At 33.2% G+C, this 21,892-nt stretch overlaps 1 protein-coding gene across 1 annotated transcript; it reads right to left on the reverse strand.

Moving 5' to 3' along the window:
* Nucleotides 1-744: 744 nt before the first annotated feature.
* Nucleotides 745-21,617, reverse strand: SLC5A7 (solute carrier family 5 member 7). The gene is made up of 8 exons (XM_006918496.1): nucleotides 21,393-21,617; nucleotides 17,101-17,214; nucleotides 16,218-16,373; nucleotides 12,180-12,328; nucleotides 9,218-9,361; nucleotides 5,879-6,032; nucleotides 2,413-2,630; nucleotides 745-1,371 (listed from the first exon to the last, which is right to left on the reverse strand). The coding sequence occupies exons 1-8, from the start codon at nucleotides 21,568-21,570 to the stop codon at nucleotides 745-747; spliced, it is 1,740 nt and encodes a 579-aa protein (XP_006918558.1). The 5' UTR covers nucleotides 21,571-21,617.
* Between the last annotated feature and the right edge of the window lie 275 nt (nucleotides 21,618-21,892).

Here is a 21,892-nt window from a genome sequence, read left to right on the forward strand (position 1 = left end):
TGTTTTCCATGCTCCAGGTATTCTTCTCAATGCATATAGTAGTGGTAAATACATTCAAAGAAGCCCAGGGATCCTCTGGAAAGATGGATTCTATTTTCCTATCACCTTGCACACAAAACAATCACTATACAATATTTTTTGTGTTTGCTTTCCCTATGCTCAGAATAATACATGCCACTACTAAAAGAAAAACAAATTGCATATTCAACAAACGATATAGTTAAGAATATGAAAGAAGGGGTTTATCATCACATGGAGAAATGATTTTAATCCATTGCACCATTCATTGGTATAACAGTGAATTATTCTTATAGCTTTAGGGCAGTAACTAAACTAGACTCATCAGTGCATTAGCAAACATGGTCTGGATCAAGATGACCCAATTTCCTTGGTTCCTTCATATCCACTTCCTGTTTTTTCGTTGTTTTTTGTTTTTATAATAAAGATATCCTGGTTCCTGTTCTTTGAGTGGTGTTTTATTCATTTCTGAATATTTGGTGAGAGTATCTAGAGTTAAAATCAAATGAGGGTGAAAAATATCGATGAGAAAGAAAGCTGTTACTTTAATAAGTGCTTCCTTCTAACTTGACTTATATTTGTACAATAGCACTTTTATATGGATTTTTTGTTCTCAAGAACGTTATATTTTTAAATATATTTTTTATATACTGCAAACCATCCTTCCAGAACTAGCCTGCTACAGAGCTCTGTTCGAGAAAGCAGTATTTTATTTAGATGGGGTTATTATAAATTATCTTCAGTTCCAGACCCTTCTGGACTGGAGTCAAGGCCAAGGAAGGCCTCTTTATTGGTGAAAGTTGAGCTGAGAGTTAGGCTCTGTCGAGGCTTCACGGGTGCGAGTTCATCTAATTTAATATTTTCGTTTCTGACTAGAATTGTCTTATCCATGTTTTCTTCACTGTGCCTTGCGATAACAGCATCAAATACATCTAATTTTGGTGGCAAGTTTCCACTTTCAAATAGGTATTTGGCTAGATAAGAGATGCCAATGTTGGATAAAAATGAGGCAATCATGGCGAGTGTTTTAAATGGGAATCTCTGATTATATATACCATTCTTATCAGAGTAATAACCAGGATAAAAGATCAAGGGCTGAAGGTACAGATATGGCTCCCCTCCAGTTATTCTCAGGAAAAGGCCAGAAACATAACCTGCCACAGCTCCATATGTATTTGTTCCCTTGATGAAGAGCACACAAAGCAGCTGCGGAAAGATGATGATGTAAACGAGGTCTGAGCTGAGGTACCAGAGCCCATACACGGTCTTTGTTAGCAAGGCCATAGCTGTTGCAGAAGCTCCAAACACAAACACTGTGATTCGCATGACCCAAACGATTTCCTTGTCTGATGCCTGCAAGAATTTGCCACAGTGTCAGCTTTTCACATAATGTGTTGGCTCTTTTAGGTGAGGAATGAGATGCATTTTTGTGCCTTAAAGTTAGTTGAAAAGATTCCCTTGGTTCAAATGGCTCAATCTATGGATAAAACCAACGTAAACTATGATGTATGAAACAAGCAATCTAGGTGGCCTCTCTGGTAGGCCTTAGTAAGAGTTTCTGAGTACCACATGCAGGAAACATAGGCCACTTGTGCCTTTCCCTAAATGTGCAGAGCAGAGGTAAGACAAACTAATGTGCCATCATAGAGGAATGAAAACGCAATGGGCAAGGGTCACTTACTTCATATATTAACAATAGTTCTTATGTGGCAATGAGGAGGCATGGCTCATCCTTGCTTCCTCTCTCCATAGAAGCCCTACCACCTTTAAGGCTAACTGTCTTAAAAAAACAAGTGAAACTGTTTTATTAACAGTGACCTAGGAAACCTAGAAAAAGACAAAGCCCTAGTCAAGGAAGAAGGTGGAGAGGGGCTGTGGGGCCCTCGGTGACCATAATAGCATGATTCTGTACCTACCCAAATCAATGAGGAATCAAATTGAGAGACTATTTTTGGACAAAGGTGGACTAGAGCGTTAAGAGAAGAGCGGGACAGCGGTTAACACAAATACCCACAAAATAATTTACTCATGTTCTGCTTCCACTAGGGTTCTCAAGTTTCTTATCATAATTAATTAAACTTGGTTTTTCTAACATATTTTAGGTTTCAGTACTCTTTCAATAGAAAGACAAGAGTTTAAATTATGGCACCATAACTGTATCTCTGGGGAAATAGTTACATTAATTTGTTCCTTTCAGTATTAACATGAATGATAACATGCATTAAAAACATTCATGTACAGCATAAAATAAATTTATTATTATTTAACCTCGTGTGCTTAATCAAAGTAGGGTGAAATTTTAATATGGAATATTAGTAAGTATATAATACTACATAGACAATAAATATAATGACAGCAACAATAATAATTTCACACGTAAAAAAGTGTTCTTACATTTTGTCTGAATGAAAGCTGGTATATGTTCCGAGCAAACATGGAACTTGCTGACAAGATAGAAGAATCTGCTGATGACATAACAGCAGCAGAAACTGCACCAAGACCAAAGAAAGAAATGTACACAGGGCAGAGATATTGCAGAACAATCGGTAAAATCATGTCTGCTTTTTCATTACTCTTGGGATCTGGAATCCCATATGCAGTCTGGTTCCAGTCTGTTGAATAGAAATAAAAAATTCAACAACAACCAAAGAGCCATATGTTCTTTATCAAGTTGGAGCCATCCTATTTACTAGGTGTTTTTAAAATAAATTCAGAATGTATAAATTAGTCTCATTAAATGAGAAATCCATGTACTGGTCGAGAGAAGTTGTTTTACATGTCCTGGCCTCTACTGGGTTTTGGTTACACTTAGTCTTATTCACAAGACCTATACAGAATATGGTGGTTTATCTATCTCTAATCGATCGATCGATCTATCTATCTATCTATCTATCTTCTATACAGAATATGGTGGTTTATCTATCTCTGATCTATCTATCTATCTATCATCTGCTAATCTTCTGCATTGGTGGCATTGCATTGTACACAATTATAGATTTTCTGCATTGGTGGCATTGCATTGTACACAATTATAGAAAACAAATGTTATTAAACTGAAGCATAGATTTTTTTTACCATTTGGAGCTATGAGAGGACACTCAATGTTTCATTCCTTGGTCCTTAGTTATATATACGTAAGTGAATAAAGTCACAGCGGGGCTATTTTCACCCTTCCTCTTCCCAATGTAAACTTGGTTTGGAGCTTTCTCAGCATTACTTTTCTCCCACCTAAATTCCTTCTTGAATCAACTTTCACTTACTAGAAATAGGAGACAGGATAGATAAAGAACATTCCCTTTTTACTGAATAAAAAGTGCAGGTATGAGGCTGAAATTTTCAGTTTTTTGGACTCCAATAAAAGGACTTGAAATGTAAGTTTGTCTCTGAATAGATAAGTCTTTTATTGTTTGGTTACACGGTAGTACCCCCTTATCTGTGGTTTTGCTTTCTGCGGTTTCAATTACTCATAGTCAATCACAGTCTGAAAATATAAAATAGAAAATTCTAGAAATAAACAATTTATAAGTTTTAAATCGCATGCCATTCTGAGTAATGTGATACAATCTCACACCATCCTGCCCCATCCTGCCCAGGACATGAATCATTCCTTTGTCCAGCATATCTATGCTGTATTCACTCCCTGCCCATTAGACACTTAGCCATCTCAGTTATCAGATCCGTAGTCTATCAGGTCCCAGTGCTTCTGTTCAAGTCACCCTTATAATAGCTTAACATTATGTCACAGTGCCTACGTCAGTCACCTCATTTCATCTCATCACATAGACATTGTGTCATCACAAATCATGACAAGAAGGGTGAATACAGTACAATAAGATATTTTGAGAAAGACCATATTCACATAACTTTTAAGACAATATATTATTATAATTGCTTTATTTTATTATTAATTATTGTTAAAATATCACTGTGCCTGATTTATAAATTAAACTATCATGGATGTGTGAGTACCGAAAAAAACATAGTATATATAGAGGGTCCTTGAATGATGTCATTTTGTTCAACATCACTTTGTGATAATGTTGATGAGATGCTGTAGGAAATTAACTCTTGTTTATATCAATTAGCCTATGGTAAAACTGGTTTTGTTATACATCATTTTGTTTAAAGTCACAGAACCTATGTGTGACATTAAGTGAGGACTTACTGTATAAGTTTTGTTACTATCTGTAAACTCAAGCATCTACTAGGGGTCTTGGACATTATCTCCCATGGATAAGAGGAGGACTAATATACTGACATGTGCTGAAGAATACAATAGAACTTTTCAATGTATATTAGTATAGCTCCTTTTTTTATTTGTTGAACTTCTTTAATTCCATGGTTATAGGATCAAATAGGACTGCTTTTCCTTGGATCTCTCCATTTTTTTCTTCCCCTATTTTCCATTAAAACTGTTCAAAGCCATGCTTTGATGAAGCCAATTTTAGAGTATTAACTGAGATATTATGGTACCAGAAATAACAACCAAGAAAGTGCACTTAATCCAAGAAAAAGATAAGCTCTACTTTTTTTTTTTTTTTCAGTCTGTTGTCCTACAACATACATATACACTAATGGCCACATCCGTTTTTTGACTGAGACATAAGTGCTATCTTTTAATCAAAGGCACACAATCACCTTTGTCAGCCATATTTTTAAGTGTTTATGTCATTGATAGACAACTGGAATGGAGAGTGCACAATATAAACCATAGCTGCTCTTTTAAAAATTAAATAATTCAATACATAGCTCTACTAATTGAAAATCAAAGTAACCATGTGAGTATTATTCTGGGACATCTTTACAAAACACAACAGAATGAAAGTTAAACTTCTTTAATCTATTTTAATTACTTCTACCTAGAAGACTCCTTTGAATTTGGGTTAATGTAATGTATTTTCATAAAACACTCTTGAAAGCTATATAGCATGAGAACATAAGGTTCAGGAATAACTAATATGTCTAACTGAAGATTTAAAAAATGTTGTAGATAGAGGCTAACTAGGAGATAAGGACTTTATAATGCTCTTTTTACCAATTTTGAGTAAGTTATTCTCTAAGTAACTTAAACCTTAGTTTATCTTTACCTACAGATTTATTGATTGATTTATCTAAGAAGGAAAACTTTTAATTAGCAAACTTGAAAATGTAAAGAAAGAATCTCAAGTTTAAACTGGTCCTTAGATGGTCATAATAATGGCAGGTACAAGTGTAAGCCGGTGACTGTCAATTCTGTCTGCACTTTGACTCATCAAGGGGCCTTTAAAAAAAACAAATACTTGTTTCTGGCTCTATCTTAGATTATTAAAATGAAACCCCTGTGAGGTAAAATAGAAACAGGTATATTTTAAAGAGTCCTTTCCCTCCCTAGATAATGCTAATGCGCACCCTGATTGAGAACCACTGCTAACAGGATTATATATACACAATTGATAAATATACTAACATGGGGGATAGGTGCTTACAATGTTTTATTGGTGGGATAAACAATCAAAAATATTTGGAGGCTACAAATACATAATACAATTTGTTGACTGCTATAACAAAGGTGTGTGTGTGTGTGTATATATATATATACAAAACATTATGCTGAGGAACCTAGGACATAAAAGAGCCCATGTAGTTATATATATATAACTACATGAACCAGGTACATATAATTTGAGAACAGGTAAAACTAATCTATAGTAACAGAGAACATATCAGTTGTTTTCTGGGCCAGAGGTTAGGGAGGGTAAAATACAAAAGACTTCAAGGAAAATTTGAGGGGGAGGAAAAGTGGGAGAGGGAGGGCAGATGAATAGTAACTGGAACTTCGGCGAAAACTAAGTGAGTCAATTAATGAAGCTGCAAGAGTTACCTGTTGATGCTCCAATGGCCCCAATGAGTATGGCTGGTAGAGCCATCACAAGGCATCCAAAAGCTGCCAGGAAGGATAGCACCTGAGCATAAGTGGCTGAGGATGAAGAGAGGACCCTCTGGAAGTAGGCTTGCCATGGGATTCCACCCAGCATCTGCATGGGACCCACAAGGACTCAATAAATTGGAAACAAATAGCATATATTAGGTACTTTTTAAATGAGATTTTTTTACAATCACATTCAGAAGTGTAGAAAATGGTCCTACATGCCACATATCTCAATAGCTATTGTTATATTATTGCCATATTTTAAATTGTGCAGAATTTCCCCAAGTTCTTTGTAATTACATAGGACATTTTTTTTCCCTTAATTTACCTACTTTAAGCTGCATTACAATTACCCAGATACCTGGTGTTCTCATCTGGAAGTCCTAACCATCACAAAAATGTCTCAGAAAAATTAAGATTTTGAAAGTGTGGAGTTTCATGTGAATCAATACAACCCAATGAATATTTCTGCACTCTAAGTATGTGCCAGGCCATGTAATAGCTGTCAGAGTACAAAGATAAGGAATGGTTCTTGCTCTGGTGTTCACTGTGCACTGGGAGAGTCAATGTATTATAGTGTTGTCCAAAATGGCATGTGCAGACTGCTCAATATCATAGAGAATAAAAAGAATATTAGAAATTTTATTTATGCTCATTTTTACCTCATACCTGAATGTTATATTGTTGTTTTTATTAAATTATTTGCATAATGTGTTAGTATAGTAAATATAAACAATTTTTAATTACATGTACATATATTGAAGGTATGCTTAAAATTCATATTGAGACTATACAATCAAAAAAGTTTGGAGACACTGAACTGTAATGTAATTTATTGCATCCTATGAAGGGGTACATATAGAAACAAAAGTAAAAAGCAATTACTTATTTTGGTGTAACAGAGGGTGGTGAAAAGGTATCAAGAAGGACAACTGCCTAGTAATCAGGAAAACCTACGGAAACGACATTTTGAATCATTCCTTAAGTACTGAAAGGGTATCACTAGATGGAGGCAAAGAGAGAAGAGAGTACCTGGGAGATAATCCGATAGAATGAAAGAGAAAAAAACAAATGAGACAGCTATGAGACCACTGTGTATTTGGTATAACTAGAAGTCAGGGTGTGTGGAAATGGCTAGAGAGGAGGCTGGGAAAATACCTTCCCTTGATTACTGCCACATTCCCCTGACTTGAATAGAGTTGGTGATAAATATACATACACACATATACATAATACATATATACATACATACACATACACACATATGCACACATATATATTATGTGAATGAGTGAATTGATGAATGAGCTTCCCGTATCACAATGTATGGAAGTTGATTCTTTAATTGCCTGTCTCTCTAACTGGGTTCTGAATTCTGGGATATCTATCTTGCTTGTATTATCACATCTGTGACAATCAGAGTGTCTGGCACATATTGTTTCCAGAACAATATTCTTCTTATAAAAGCTATCATACATGTTTAAGAGAAAAAAAAGCAGAAATTCTAAAATTCATTATCCCATGCCTCAAGCCTATATTCTTCCCAAACTTCCTTTTGTTTCACAACTTGTAAATCAATATATCATTAACCTCTTCCATGTCAATGAACATGAATAATATCAATGAGTATATGAATCAATATATAATAATTTACATACCAATCTCCCTGGACAGTTAGGTCATTATAAGTTTATAAGTAGGGTAAAATTTGATCTCTACTGACAAATAGATGCTCTGATAGAAAGGGGAAAAAATGAGCTTGAAGGAGTGAGATGTGCGTGGACTGCCTTCAGGCAGGCCAGGGAGGGGCTATCACAATACTCTGGGTGAGGAAAGCTGTCAGCCTAATCTAGTGCTAATATAGAGACAGTGGGTAGGTTCAGGGTAGGATTGAAAGATACGTTGAAGATATCATGACCAGGACGTGATAATTGAGAGGTCATGATGAGAGATAACTGGAAGATCAAAGACCAAATATTGCTGAAACATTTTAAGTCTTATTCTATAATTTATTTTTTTATTCATTCATTCGATATCTATTATGTTAACTTATTTTACAATTTGAAGAATGAACATGACTTAGTCATATAATTTTTTGAGCTAGAAGAAACTTTAGCTATCATTAGATACAATGCTTTATTTTGAAGATTAATAAGTCTGAGGACTCGTGTGATTTAGGAGAAAAATCTTTGGGATCTTCATTCTTTGTTTCAATCTCTTGCTCAGACAATGGTGTGATATCTACAAATTGCCTAACTTTTCTGAGTCTCATTGTCTCCTCCACATAACCATAAATATACCTGCCATACAGTTATAATTATATATATATGTAATATTTAATCTCTTTCTCCACTGAATTCATAATTATAAACCATTCAAGACAAATTGTGGCCAATACATTTCTTAACAGTCCTTGGGAAAGAAGCCCCCTGTGCCAACACAGGACACATTTGGTTTTATGTTTTCCTGCCTTATTACCAGGAAATTCTTTAGTGAAAGGCACATCTAATTTTAGTGCTAAAGCTCAGTAAAGTGCCACAAAGCCAAAGTGAAATCACAAAATATTGTGAACCCTCTAAAGAGGAAACAAAAATAAACAATTTCTCTTTATTTTTCATAAAAAATAATCGATTTCTTACTTTAAAATCAAAAACAGTGTTTTATTGTTATACATAATACCCCTAATTAACAAAATCGCAAAATCTGGAATTCCTTTGGTACTCCTTCCTTCAACCTGTGATCTGCCTCTATTTCTTCTGTTCCCACTTCTCACTGCCAGTATCTTTCCTCCAAAGTTCTGCACATTCCCAAGCTGCCTCTGACTGCCCAAGTGTTCTTTCCTGAGGACTCCCTTCACAACTTATCTTATACACTTAAAGCCTCTGACACCACTAATTTACTTACAGACTGAAGGCGTTACTCATTTCGGAAGTTGGTTTTTAATGCCTTAATTCAAAATACAAATTAGAACCTTTAGATGGCTTTGTTCTAAGATTGGGAGAGGTATCTTGATGTAGGGCATGGTGTTCCTTCATGTATTATACAATAGAAATTTGAACACATCACACATAACCTCATGGAAGTTATCTTTTTAAGGCCTCCCTTGATCTCCACTTTGATACAGTCAGTTATCATAGTCTGCAAGTGTCTCCGTCCTCCCAATAGAAAGTAGTCAATTCAGAAATGGACATGAGTCAGCAGGTAAATTTTACATATAAACATTAAAATCTTGAAAATGCATTTGATTTTAGGAAAAATTGGACTGTATTCTTCAAGTAATACATCACTTACCAACAACAGAAAACTATCGAGCCAAGTGTAGACTTCATATGATTCAATGGTCCCCAGCCAAGGCTCTTGGTATTTGGCATGCACGGCAGTAAACCCAATGTCTGCAACTGCAGGATGTGACAGTGCAAAAGGGACGCTGATCCACTGTAACCAAAGAGTGACATTAGAGTATTAGGCAATGATTTTTAACTGTTTAATATACATAAGATTTAGGCATCTCGTTTTTATTCCTCTCATAGACCACATAGCTCAGTAGTTCCTCTTGTTTAGGAAGACAAGAACCTGGAATCATGTTCTCTGTGGGATGTCATAAAATACTGATTTAGAAAAGTTACAACATATTGTCTATTTCTGTGTTTAGCAATGTTTATACCAATCATATCAACTATAGGAGCAGTCATCAGAAAACTATAGGAAAAAAACATTAATTTGAGAACATTATATATATTTATAGATAAACTTTTTGTTTTCGTTAAATTAAAAAAAAAAGATATCCATTCACTAAAGCAACAAAGAAAAATTTGATTGAGGAATGAAACAAACCTTCAAGGGTGAACTCAGTACAAATAGGTAGAAGAAGAAGGAAGTGAAGAGACAGATAGTCTAGGTTAAGCAAGACAAAGAGTAGAATATATGTTTTTGTGTGTGTGTGTGTATGCATGCGTGTGCATGCACATGTGTACACATCTATTGAGTGAGAAGGTGTGCTTGTATGGTAGTGGCTTAGGGAAACAGGAGAGATAAAGAGAGATATGTGGAGAGAGCTTCAAATTGTAGGCTAAGAGATTTGTATTTTGTTTTATAGGCAACTAGAAGCTCAAGGAATTTCTTCTGAACTTTAAAAAGATTTTAGTAGAATTTCTTCTTCATTTTAGTATCATAGATGTGATTAGTGAGTATAGAAAAAAGGGAGGAGTCGGGAAGAGCAGAAGGTAGCACTATATAACCCAGATAAAGGCCTGAAGTGAAGTAATGATATTGGACATGGAAAAATATTGGTACTAAATAGGATTATGAGGAGAGATTCAATAGCCTTTAGATTACAATAAGAAGAAAGGGGTCAGAGAGAAGAAAAACTAAAATATCAACCTCAAGTTTACAGTTGTCGAGCTCCAATGATGATGAGAAAATGGACAGAATTAGAGAATTTGAGAATAGGAAATGGTTTATAGAACAAGACTGTATTATTTAATTATTTGGTTATTTAATTATATACACATGTATCACAATTTGAAGCTTAGAAAACAACAACAAAAAAAACATGTTTGGTCTTTTATTCAGCCAATTCAAAAGGTCCTTAAGTAGTAACCAACAGAACTTGATTCCTTATCAATTCATTTACATTTTGTAGCAGAGAACCACTGGAACACTTATCCGTACATATATTTGCCTTATAATCTTTACACTAGCACACTTGATTTATGCATCTATGTGTTTTAAGTTCTGGTCTCATGCAAAGCAATACATTGTAAATAAATAGATTCATCCCCTCGAATTGTGTTTTTTAGAATACTAAGTGCATCATTTATGAGAGCTGTCATTATCAAACTAACCGTATCTCCAGCATCCTTAACAGAGATTTCTTTCTGGAAATTTATGATGATGCTACAGAAAACGCAGTATTTCAGCACTGACCACTTGCTTTTGGAAATTTAAAAATAATAAAAAGTAGAAGTCCTTTAACAAATTAAATATTTTTGAATTCAACTAAAATATAAGTGAATGAAATTCCATGAAATGCAAATAAAATGTCTAGGAGAAAAAGAGGAATATAATCATTGCTAGTATATGTAAATTTATGGCTAAACTGTAAATCTAATTGTAGTCAGTTTTTTTAAACTTTCCTTCTGTATATTATTAGAGATACTTGATAGCAAAAACCAAAATGAACAAAATGGATATGAAATTCTTTCCTCATATTTCATTTCTAAGTGCCTGGTATGAACATTAAAATAGAGTGCAAAGCTTCTCATAATGAGAAAAATCGAGAAAAAAACAAGAACAATCAAGGGTGCTTTGACAATGCATGGGAAAATGAGACACGATCTGAAGTCTCAGCTTGCTCTGTCCATGGCCTTTGCAAAAGGATGTTGCCCCTAAGGGATGCACAACTGAGACAGTGTACATGTATGAATCCCGTATAGAGCACAGAGTGGACACACCATGTTTTTTATACTCCTGATATGTCTTAGGTGTTGGATATGTTTACATGTATAATTACAATCCACATTTTAAGATGTGAGCTTACAAAGGCTAAACATTGACTGAAATGTGTTCATGACATATAAAAGTGCTTTTCATGTAATACTGATACTCATGTCTCATAATTATATAGTACTTTTTGATTAACAAACCACAAATATATTACTTAATTTAATCTAAGACTTACAAGCAATAAGTAAATATTTTAGTGCCTTATATAATTCACCTTTTTCTTTATTTTTAGACCTCAATAGTGATGATTAATATTGAAATCCACAGTACTTCCAATGAGAGAATTTCTATGCTTATGGGCAGTATTATGGATTATCCAATACTGATGAGAGAGAAGGATAAGAGAGTAGTACAGATTAGTACCAAGGGTTAGATTTTAACTTTGAGAAAAGTGTGTTGCCTTCAAAATTCAAGGAAGATCATACATAAATTTCCATCAAATGTAGCCTCAAAGGAAAGGAATATCTATACCTTTTCTAAGAATTAAACTGAGAACACAATCTTTTTTATAAAATCTAACAAAACAACTAGAGATTTTAATCCAATTTATTCATAAAGAAATTTAATATTTCATAATATATTACACTATAAATTACTCATGATGAAAAATAACATTTCCATTAGTTTTTGCTGAGTGAGCATAAAATACCACATTTATCTTTCACAAAAAGAAGAAAGGAAAGGAAGGAAGTGGAGGAGAGAGAGAGAGGGAGAGAAGAAAGAAAAATTTGTGAATGGCTCCACTTACCAGTCCTATGAAAATGCAAAAGAGCTGAACTACATCCGTGTAGGCCACAGAGTAGAGACCACCCACCAGGGTGTACAGAATGGCAATGAGCGCAGAGACGATGACAGAAGCATGAACATCGATGTCAATAATCACGCTGATGGTGGCTCCTGGAAGAAAGCAAACAAGAGAATGACTCTATGGCCAAGGTACTCAAATGGATTTCACCTCATATGCAAACATATATTGTAAGTTCAGTGACAGTAAATATTTTCCTCGGTGCCATATGAAATGTATTGGATTATAACAAGTAAATTTTCAAATTGAAAAATTTAAATCTTGGTAAATTTAATATGCATATATGTATATGTATGAATATTTATGCATACATATATATTATTTTTTTCTTTCTGAAATTAGTGCTTTGCTAACTTATTACATCGGGACACCTGAAAATCATGATATGATTACAGAATTCCATGAAATATATTAAATTTAAACTACTATAAGAACTTGCATTAATTCCACCAATTATCTAAAACTCTGATTTAATTAAATATATACATTTACTCATATCTATGATAAAAACAAGCTTTTATGATAAGTATAATCAATACTTTCCACATTTTGCAATTAACGTTCACCCTCTATTTTGCATTAACTCTGACCCTTGCTAGTTTTTATTAGATGGCATAAGATACCAAGGTTTGAGACAAATTTGTAGGATAAAGTAATACAATTGGTAAATTGCACTATTATCTTTTTCTCTTTCAACTTTGTGAAAAATCACTTTTATTTTATTTAATTAGTGGACCATTCCAGTCCTGCTCCTAGGACACCAATTTATTGAAGATCCTTAGATTGCAATATCATAATTTTAAGTAATTTTCATCATCAAAATTTGAACCTGTCTTACAAATCACATTATTAAATTTATGTGTTTTGTTTTGTTTTGTTTTACTTTATGACTTTGTTTATTGTGTTTGTTGGTGTTTATATTTCCAGTGAACATATTATGATATTATTGGACCACTGTGGTTCTTGGACTGCCAGTTCAGAATTCACTTTTTGCTTTAGAAACCCTTTTCCTATCATTCTTAAAAACTATAAAGTTTATAGTTCATATTATTTAAAAACAGCAATTACAGCAATGCTAACATACATGCAAAAAAATGAATTTTGGGTATTATTAATTGAAATTTTATATTCTACTACCCCTCAATTATGTGCTAAAAGTGTATGCAACCCTCCAGAGATAAAAATTTGATATATCAAAGAGAAACATAAGACATTCTGACCTAAGATAATAATATAAAATATTTTTCAAGATTTTTAAATAGTTTTTTGGCTTTGGTAACAAAATTAAATTACTTTCTTGAATAAAAACCAATTAATAGAAGGAAAAACCTGGTAAGATATTGGAGGATGAAGACAAAAGTTCAATTATTTATAACCGACTGGATAATTGAGTTGTTGTATAAATATTTAACAAGTTATTATTTTTTTTCTGAAATTTTCACATTTAAAACTTTAGTTGCAACTCTTGGCCATTTTTCTTTTGGTCTAGTTTTCCACTTTAATAACAATATTTCTAAGTTATATCCCACAAATTATGAAAAGTCTAATTATTATCCTATCTCTTTTCAATGCTGTCTGTATGTTATAGAAAAAGATCATTGGACTAGGGTCCTAAATATTTGGGATACTAGTAGGTGTTGACATTTCATTATAACTCAGTGGTTTTAAAGAAACCACCTACTTTTTATCACTGTTAAGATTGGGATAAATTTTTTCTCTAAAATATTTTCTAAATTCCATCATCTGTAGTGCATAAAATCAATTTTATGCTTTGAGATGTGATGTGAAATATTAGTTTACTCAAGCAGCCATAAAAGTAAATATACTGTAAAGTTACCAAAAAAAAAAATCACTGAATTTGAGCTGCCACAAATGTCAATGCTATATATATTTTCAAAAATTGTAAGATTGTTGTCCATTTATACCAAAGAGGTAGTTTAAGATTCTCTTAACTTTGTTTCAGTGGTGAACTACACACATTCACAGTAAGGTGGTAGTAGATTTTATATTTGTCTATTTTTAAGTATCCCAAGTTATTTCTAATAAACGTTAGAAGTATATCCAACTATTTTTTTTAATATAGGTGTTAATTTAAAAATAGAAACACTTTCTCTTTATCAGAGTACGTATTTCAAGCAATAGTAGTAATATTTACATATATGCCATTGGATGTGTGTGCGGGTATATACGTAGATTAATATATTTTACATAAATGTTGACAGCCATAGACATACACACATATATATACATATATATATACACAAAAAATAACTGATTGCAAAAAAGTTCAGAGTTTAGCTATTATGTTTTATATTTCCAAAATATTTTAGAAATATTAATTTATTAATTCCAATCTTTCTTCAAGGCCCTAATACATAAATTGATCTTTATTTGATGAGAGTAAGTATTGTGTATTCTGTTAGATATTCAGCCCACTCCTTTTGGATACATCAGCAGGCAGTTTTTTCTTAAAACCAAAATTTTCTGGTGTTGAAATCAATGACAAATAAACTACCATTGCTTCTTAGCTAATGAGAGCAAGGTGGATAGGAAGTTTATTTTTACACATAATTTTATTAGAACATAAATACAGTGTTAGTTGTGAAATATTGTTATTTATCACAAGAAAAGTGCATCAATTTTCACTGAATTATTACAGTATCAAACAACTATCAAATTCTCTTCTACAAGTCATTCCTTTAATGAAAATAAGAGGATTGCATAGGAGTTTGAGAGAGAAAGGAGTGAAAGGTAGTATAAACTAATATGATATTATAGAGGACAGATGTGATGATATTACTGAAACATGAAGACAAATTTGTAGTCTAGAATATATAACACAGAAACAAATTCATCTTATCTTACTTTTGTTTTGACCACTTAAAGTCTGGTTGTAGACTTAAGCCCTGTATTTCCATTCGTAAGAACAGATGGAGAGTATAGTACATGAATGCCTGGAAGTCAAATATTGACATGGCTCACCAAAGAAGATTGTAAAACTTCCAACTGTGTTGATTTTCAAGAAGGACCTCAATACTCAGAAGGATGATTTAGATTCCCTCTTGATCAAAAGGTAGAGTATTGAGCCTGAAGCTCTCCTACGATTCCACTGAAATCTCTTGTTTTGTAAATCTAGTAAGTGGACTGAGAATCCAAGGGCCAAGGATAGGTTATCCTTAGCATTAATTGATCTTGGTAGTAAGTTAGACCCTAAGTTCATTTTCTAGATGCCTAAACATGTCTACAATCCAATACTTTAGGATGTAATGCAATTATACTGAGAAAGGAAATAAGACTTTCTTTTTCGTTTTTGAAAAAGTATAGTCACAGATAGTTTATTCATTCGTGATTGGATTACAAACATTAACATAAAACAAGTCCCACCTTCAAGAAATTTATGATCTTTTTTGTGAGGTTGGAAATTGAGCATGAATTAGATAAACAGGCAAATGATCACACAAAGTGTTAAGTTCAATAAAACAAAACCCCTGATGCCTATGGAAGCACATAGGAAAGGCACCCAGCAACTTCAGGATGACTACTTTGAGGAAGTGATATCTATAAGATCGGAAAGACACTTCCTGGTTAGCTAAGCAGTGAAAAAAGAAAGAGGGGAGATGAGTCCAAAGCAGAGAGCACCTAGGCTTGCAAAGTGTCAGAGGCAAGAGAGGAGGATTACAGTTCTAGAAGAAAGAAGGAGGAGAGAGGAATGATGAGAGGAAATAATCAAAGGCTATGTCTTGAGAAGCCTATGAGCCTGGGTTAAAAAGTTTAGTTTAAGCAGGAAAGAGATGTGATCAGATTTGTATGGTAGAAGGAAGACTGGCTACTGTGTGAAGACTACAGGAGTGGGGCAGAACTGGAAGCAGGGTGATGGAGGCTGGTCGTGGCCTGACCTGTGGCTGAAGAAAGTAAAGTTGTATAGCTGACATTCAGCCAACCAGACAGATGCAGCCAGAGCAACGTTCTATCAGTCCTTACCTAAGGCAGAGAAAATAGCTGCAGCCCAGAACATCTCTCCCATGAGTGCAGGAATAAATAGAAGCCCACCCATGCGTTTCCCATAGATCTGCTGGAATGGGTCTAACATGGTCACATATCCCTTGGAACGCATAGGTTTTGCAAAGAACAGACCACCTGAAAGAAATGGAACAAGTGGTTACAAAAAAATAAAAAAATCATAAAGTAAGTCTTTGCCAACCTTGTATTCTGCCATAATTTCTCAATGAAAATAAATTTTTTTGGAATGCTTATGTGTTGAGGAACAAATCTAAAATATTCTGTGAATACAGAGCCAAGAAATAGTTAGCAACCAAATGCAAATTTCTTAATACATTCATCATTGTGTGCATCTAAAGGACAGTTGAATGCTGTCTGAGATATGTGGATTGAAAAACATGGACCAGCACAGAACTCAATAAAATGCCTTGATGTATTTGTATCACCCAGCATAGCAAGCAATCTTATATTTTGATTTAATCACAAGTTTTAATAAAAGTATTTTAAATGCAAAAATAAGTTAGAAATTCTATGTTATATAATATTCTTGACCTTTTATTAGTTTGACTTACAAAAAGAAATTTAGATATAATTCAAGTTGATTCATTTTTAATGATATATCCACACTATTTTAAAAAGAAACAGCATTACATTAAGGCATTCACTGTTCTGATAGCCATAATATCAAGGTGTTCTTTTTTCCACATTCCATAATCAAGAGATCGAATAATCTAAGCATTAGCATTACCAGCTTCTGGTAACATCTAATTAGAAACTTATAGTAACATTTTCCCACAATAATTATTTATATTTCTATTCTTTATGGTTTACTGAGTGGTTCACTGAAGTTAAAACTTTTACTTACCTAAAATCAGACTAAGAGAATATCCGATTGGTGCTTGTGCCCAAGCTAGACCATAATCTGGTACATATACTGCTTCAGCTGTCCCATTGATGTAACCTCCTCCAACCCAAGTGGCTGAAATAGAATAAAAAGTGAGGGAAAGACACTCTCAAACCTGTTATACCCTAAATATGCTCAGTCTAACACAGCGGTAGTGGCCTCATATGACTATTGAGTACCTGAAATGTGACTAATCTGAATGAGATAGATGTGTCATGAGTATAAAATACACATTGGTTTTCAAAGACTTAGTATGGAAAACTAAATGTAAGATGTCGCAATAATTTTTTGACTACATGGTGAAATAAATCATTTTCAATATATTAAGTTATATACATCCTATTATCTACATTAATTCATTTATTTTTCTATGTTTTCTAAAGTGGTTTGTAAAAAATTTAATGTAACATTTGTGTCTCATATTATATTTCTATTGGACAGGGTTGCCTCATATGTTTTCTAAATCCATTTAATCATTGCCACTTTTAAATTATATTATTAAATCACAGAGTCTGAGATCCTATATAATATATTTAATAGCTATTTCTATTGGCAATAAAACTACAACTTTTCCCCCCAGCCTCCTCAACATGGGTCAAGTGTCTTTATTTCAAGGTCTTTCTTTTTTAATTGTATTGATCTTTTCACACTATTGTCCTCAAGGAGTGGTGTGTGTGTGTGTGTGTGTGTGTGTGTGTGTGTGTGTGTGTTTTAGAGAGTCACTTTGAATCATAACTAAGTTGTACTTACTACCTTAAATTGTTAAAGGAGTAAAGGGAGTAGAGAGACAACATTTTTATTCCAAGGTGTCCTAAAGTGAGTTCAAATGACCTTTTCCCTCTTCCTCACCCCACTCCTGCTCTTCTACACTTAGGGCACAGATTAGCATTCAAAAGAATTTAAATTGTTGACTCCATATTTAATCAAGAGATCAAATATTTGTTCTCATCTGGGTATTTTAGTAAGATATTTCACATTTCATAGAGAATAATAAGAAACATTTGTTTAGTTAATATTTCATGGAATTTCTGTAGCATAATAACTGAAGAGAAAGGTGAAGGAACAAAAAAATACCACACTTTGCTTAAACAAGTTTGGGAATGAACTACAAACTGTACTATTTCTCTGAGAAGACAATATAATATTTGATACTTGCTGAAAAACTAAAGTTAATGAAACACTCTGCAGTATATATCCTTTTAATAGTATAGTCAAAATATTTAAAATAATTCCTATGTAGAATTTGTGTAAAATTATGAGGGACATATGCTGGAAAGAAGCTTATCAGATATGAGACTGAATTCTAAGCTGTATTGTTCAATTTGGCTCTGAAAAATTCTCTAAAATCTCACAGTTAGAATGTAAATAAAAAATTTTAAATTATATATATGAAACTATAAGAGGCAAGTATTTCTGTTGTATTCATGCCAAAATCTATCTGGCTATTAATCCAAATACAAAGCAAAGAAGAGAAAATGTTTTGAAGTTAATACTATTTTTCAAAGGTTATCACAGAAAGACCTCCCTGCAAAGGAATTTTAAGTATATTTAAATGGAAAGTTTATACAAAATGTTAACGTGGACAAATATGTATTTAGCAACCACTCTCATTTTCATTGTAGCTTTTACATGAATGTGAACAAATAACAAATGCTATTTTTTTTTTTTCATTTTAAACCCTGCTGAAAAAGGGCTTCCCCTCCTCACCTCACACAGTGTGTAACTAGGACCTGAAGAAATGAATTCTCACAGTCACTGAGACTTTATCTTCCATATTTCTGCTAAGGAACTGGAACTGCTGAAAACACACCAATGATGTTTCATTGCATTAGGTAAATGATCTGATGGTCTTACAAGCACAAAGCCCATTAGTGATCATTTTTCACTATGTAGGTCTTTGTTTCCATTGTCCAAAAAGAAAAATGGTTCCTGAATTATCACAAATATTATATAGAAGTGAAGACTTAGTTAACTTGTTATGATGAAAATCCCTCCATTTTAATCTAGCTAGTCTCTTCTACGTCAGAATTTGCTCCGCATGTTTGTATATTTCAGGTCAGATTCATAAGTGAGAACAAGAACTTTTAAACTATGCACATTTTTATTTTCAATCTTTAATCTTTATCAATTATATGCTATGACTCTGACAAGGTTTAGATAAAATGGTTCAGACTTTAAATGAATTATGATATTGACCAAGGTTCTTTTCAGTTGTGAGAGGAAAAAAAAGTTTAAAAAGTGAGCTAGAATATTACATTTTATAAGAAACATTATAATTCAATTTTTTCTATATAATTTAACAAACTATTAGATTGAAAAAATCACTCTAAATGATAAAAAGAACAAATTCTGAAATATTGTCTTTATGGACATAATAAATAAAATGTTAAACTAGAGTAATAGAACATAACAATTTATAATGAACAAAATACTTTTGCATAAAACAGCTCATTTATTCTTTTCAATATTTTTTAGTGAAATCAACCACCTTTGTTGTTTTATGTGGCTTTTCTTTCCTCATTTTCTTTGTCATAAAAGAAATATGAGAGAAATCTAATCACAATGTTTTAATCCACATCAGATACCAGAACCAGATTTGAATCTTAGGGAAAAGAAGACATGCTATAATAAAAAATGAAAATGAAGATATAAAGTTGTGCACAATGTTCGTCAATAGGTAGACAATAAGAGAAAAAAAATCAGAAAATCTATGCCAATATTTCAGTAAATTTATCTGCAGGTGGTATGTTTATGGATGATTCTTACTCTTTGTGTTTTTGTATTTATCTAATTTTGTATATTAGGCATCATAGAAAACATTTTGCATAATACAATTTGTTCTATATATGTATGTAAAAAAAGAGAAAGAGGGTATAAAAAAAGACCTTTTTACAACTGTGCACCTTTATGATAAAAAAAAGAAAAAAACAAAAAAAAGAAAGAAACCAGCTAGAGGGCTGCATGGGGTACTTTGTGGAGAGGCCCTGGGCGTGGCTGCTGGAAGACCTGTACTTGGCTCTGCCTCTGGTCTTTGTTAGCCTGTGTAGCTCTGTGTTCTCACTTAATCTCAGACCCCTTTCAAAGTGCAAATATAAAGATCTCTGTAGAAACCAAATAGAGCCATGTACAGTTGACCAAGAGTTAAAAACACAAAATATGAATATCTGAAAGATAAAATCTGCAGTCCACAAATTATTCTAGAATATTATAGGTTTCAGATGGCCAAATAGGGATACAGTTTTCACAGATTGGTTTGATAAAGTGTTTCATATAGGGAGTGAATCATTTTAAATAGCACTTCAGGACTGAAACTGGGCATCATTTGGATATGATTTCTAATGGGATACTTTCCAATGAGCATTCAGAGTTCCTGTTTGTATGAGTTATCCTGCTGATGTTTAAAAACCTAATAAGATTCCCTAACGAGCAGTGTATTGTTAATAAATATATATCAAATAATATTAAGGATGTGATTTTAAATTGTTGTTTTTCTGAAATATTTTCCATGATCCAAAAGAATATAAAAGAGAAACAACTCACTGCTTAGCTAGAACCACTTCTGAGCAAAGGAGAGAATATCTGTTCCTCCTAGCACAGAGAAGGTTCAAATGGAATAGAGCTGCAGATGGTGGCAGAAAGATTCCTGTTAGGACACACCTAGATCTTTTTCTTTTTATATCAAGTTTCCTGGAAATTTTTTCTTTCAGTGCTGTAGATTCTTAACATGTGATTGTCTTTTTGTAAGGAAATTAGTTTATTAAATGGGAGAATTAGGTTTAAAAACAGGGCATCAATCAATTTGGAATTGTGTTGCCCCAAAATCGATTTATTGTTTAAAACCATCACTAATTAGTATTCATCATATTTACCATTTGAGACAACTCAAAGTCACAACTTCATGTCTGCATTAACAAACAAGATGAGACATCGAATTAATCACCTTAATTAACAGATACATAACTTGTAAGACTAAGACACTTTCGTACTTTTCTCTACCTCTTTGTTGCTACTGTTTTCACCCACTAAATAGCCCAGATAGCTCGGATTTGTTTCACTGATACTCTGTCCAGTGGTTCATTATAAAATCATTTGTTCAAATACTACTGAGTTGAACCATTTTACTTTTGTTTTAAATAAATGTAAAATTATTTAAAATATACAAAAGTAATGAACATAAAAATCCTTAAAAGACAAAGAGTAACATTTGTTTTGTTACTCTGAAAAGATAAGGAGGAGTGGGCAGCTGAACCTACCTGTCATGGTAAATCCACCCACCAGCAGACCAATGTCTCGGCCACCAACTATTATGGCCTCACTGCGCTCTTCTGTGCTGCCACTATTTTTGGTTTTCCAGGCAGCCCATATTCCAACCAGCAATATTAGAAGGTAGAACACGATAATAGCTATCAGTCCTTCCACATGAAAAGCCATTTTTATCTAGGGATCTGGAATCTTCCACAGATGGCTACTTCATTAAGATTTCTGAAAATACAGCAATGCATTATAAACTAGCCAACCATACATAGGCAGCCAGGAATAAACCAGCTGGCTCATGAGAGATCCTGTGCCACTTAAAGAAAATGTACATTGAAATCTCATTTTATACTAGCAGTTACCAACAAGTGTTCATTTTATTATTCTATTTAATAATGTAACATTGTTTTGAGCATTCATGAAACAAATAAAAAGAAAAAGAAAAAGCTTTTTAACAAGTGTAATCACAATCATTTTGTGTTTAATAAATTCTTTCAAT

This window comes from Pteropus alecto, unplaced genomic scaffold, assembly GCF_000325575.1.
Source record: "Pteropus alecto unplaced genomic scaffold, ASM32557v1 scaffold548, whole genome shotgun sequence".
In the NCBI taxonomy this organism is placed as follows: domain Eukaryota; kingdom Metazoa; phylum Chordata; class Mammalia; order Chiroptera; family Pteropodidae; genus Pteropus; species Pteropus alecto.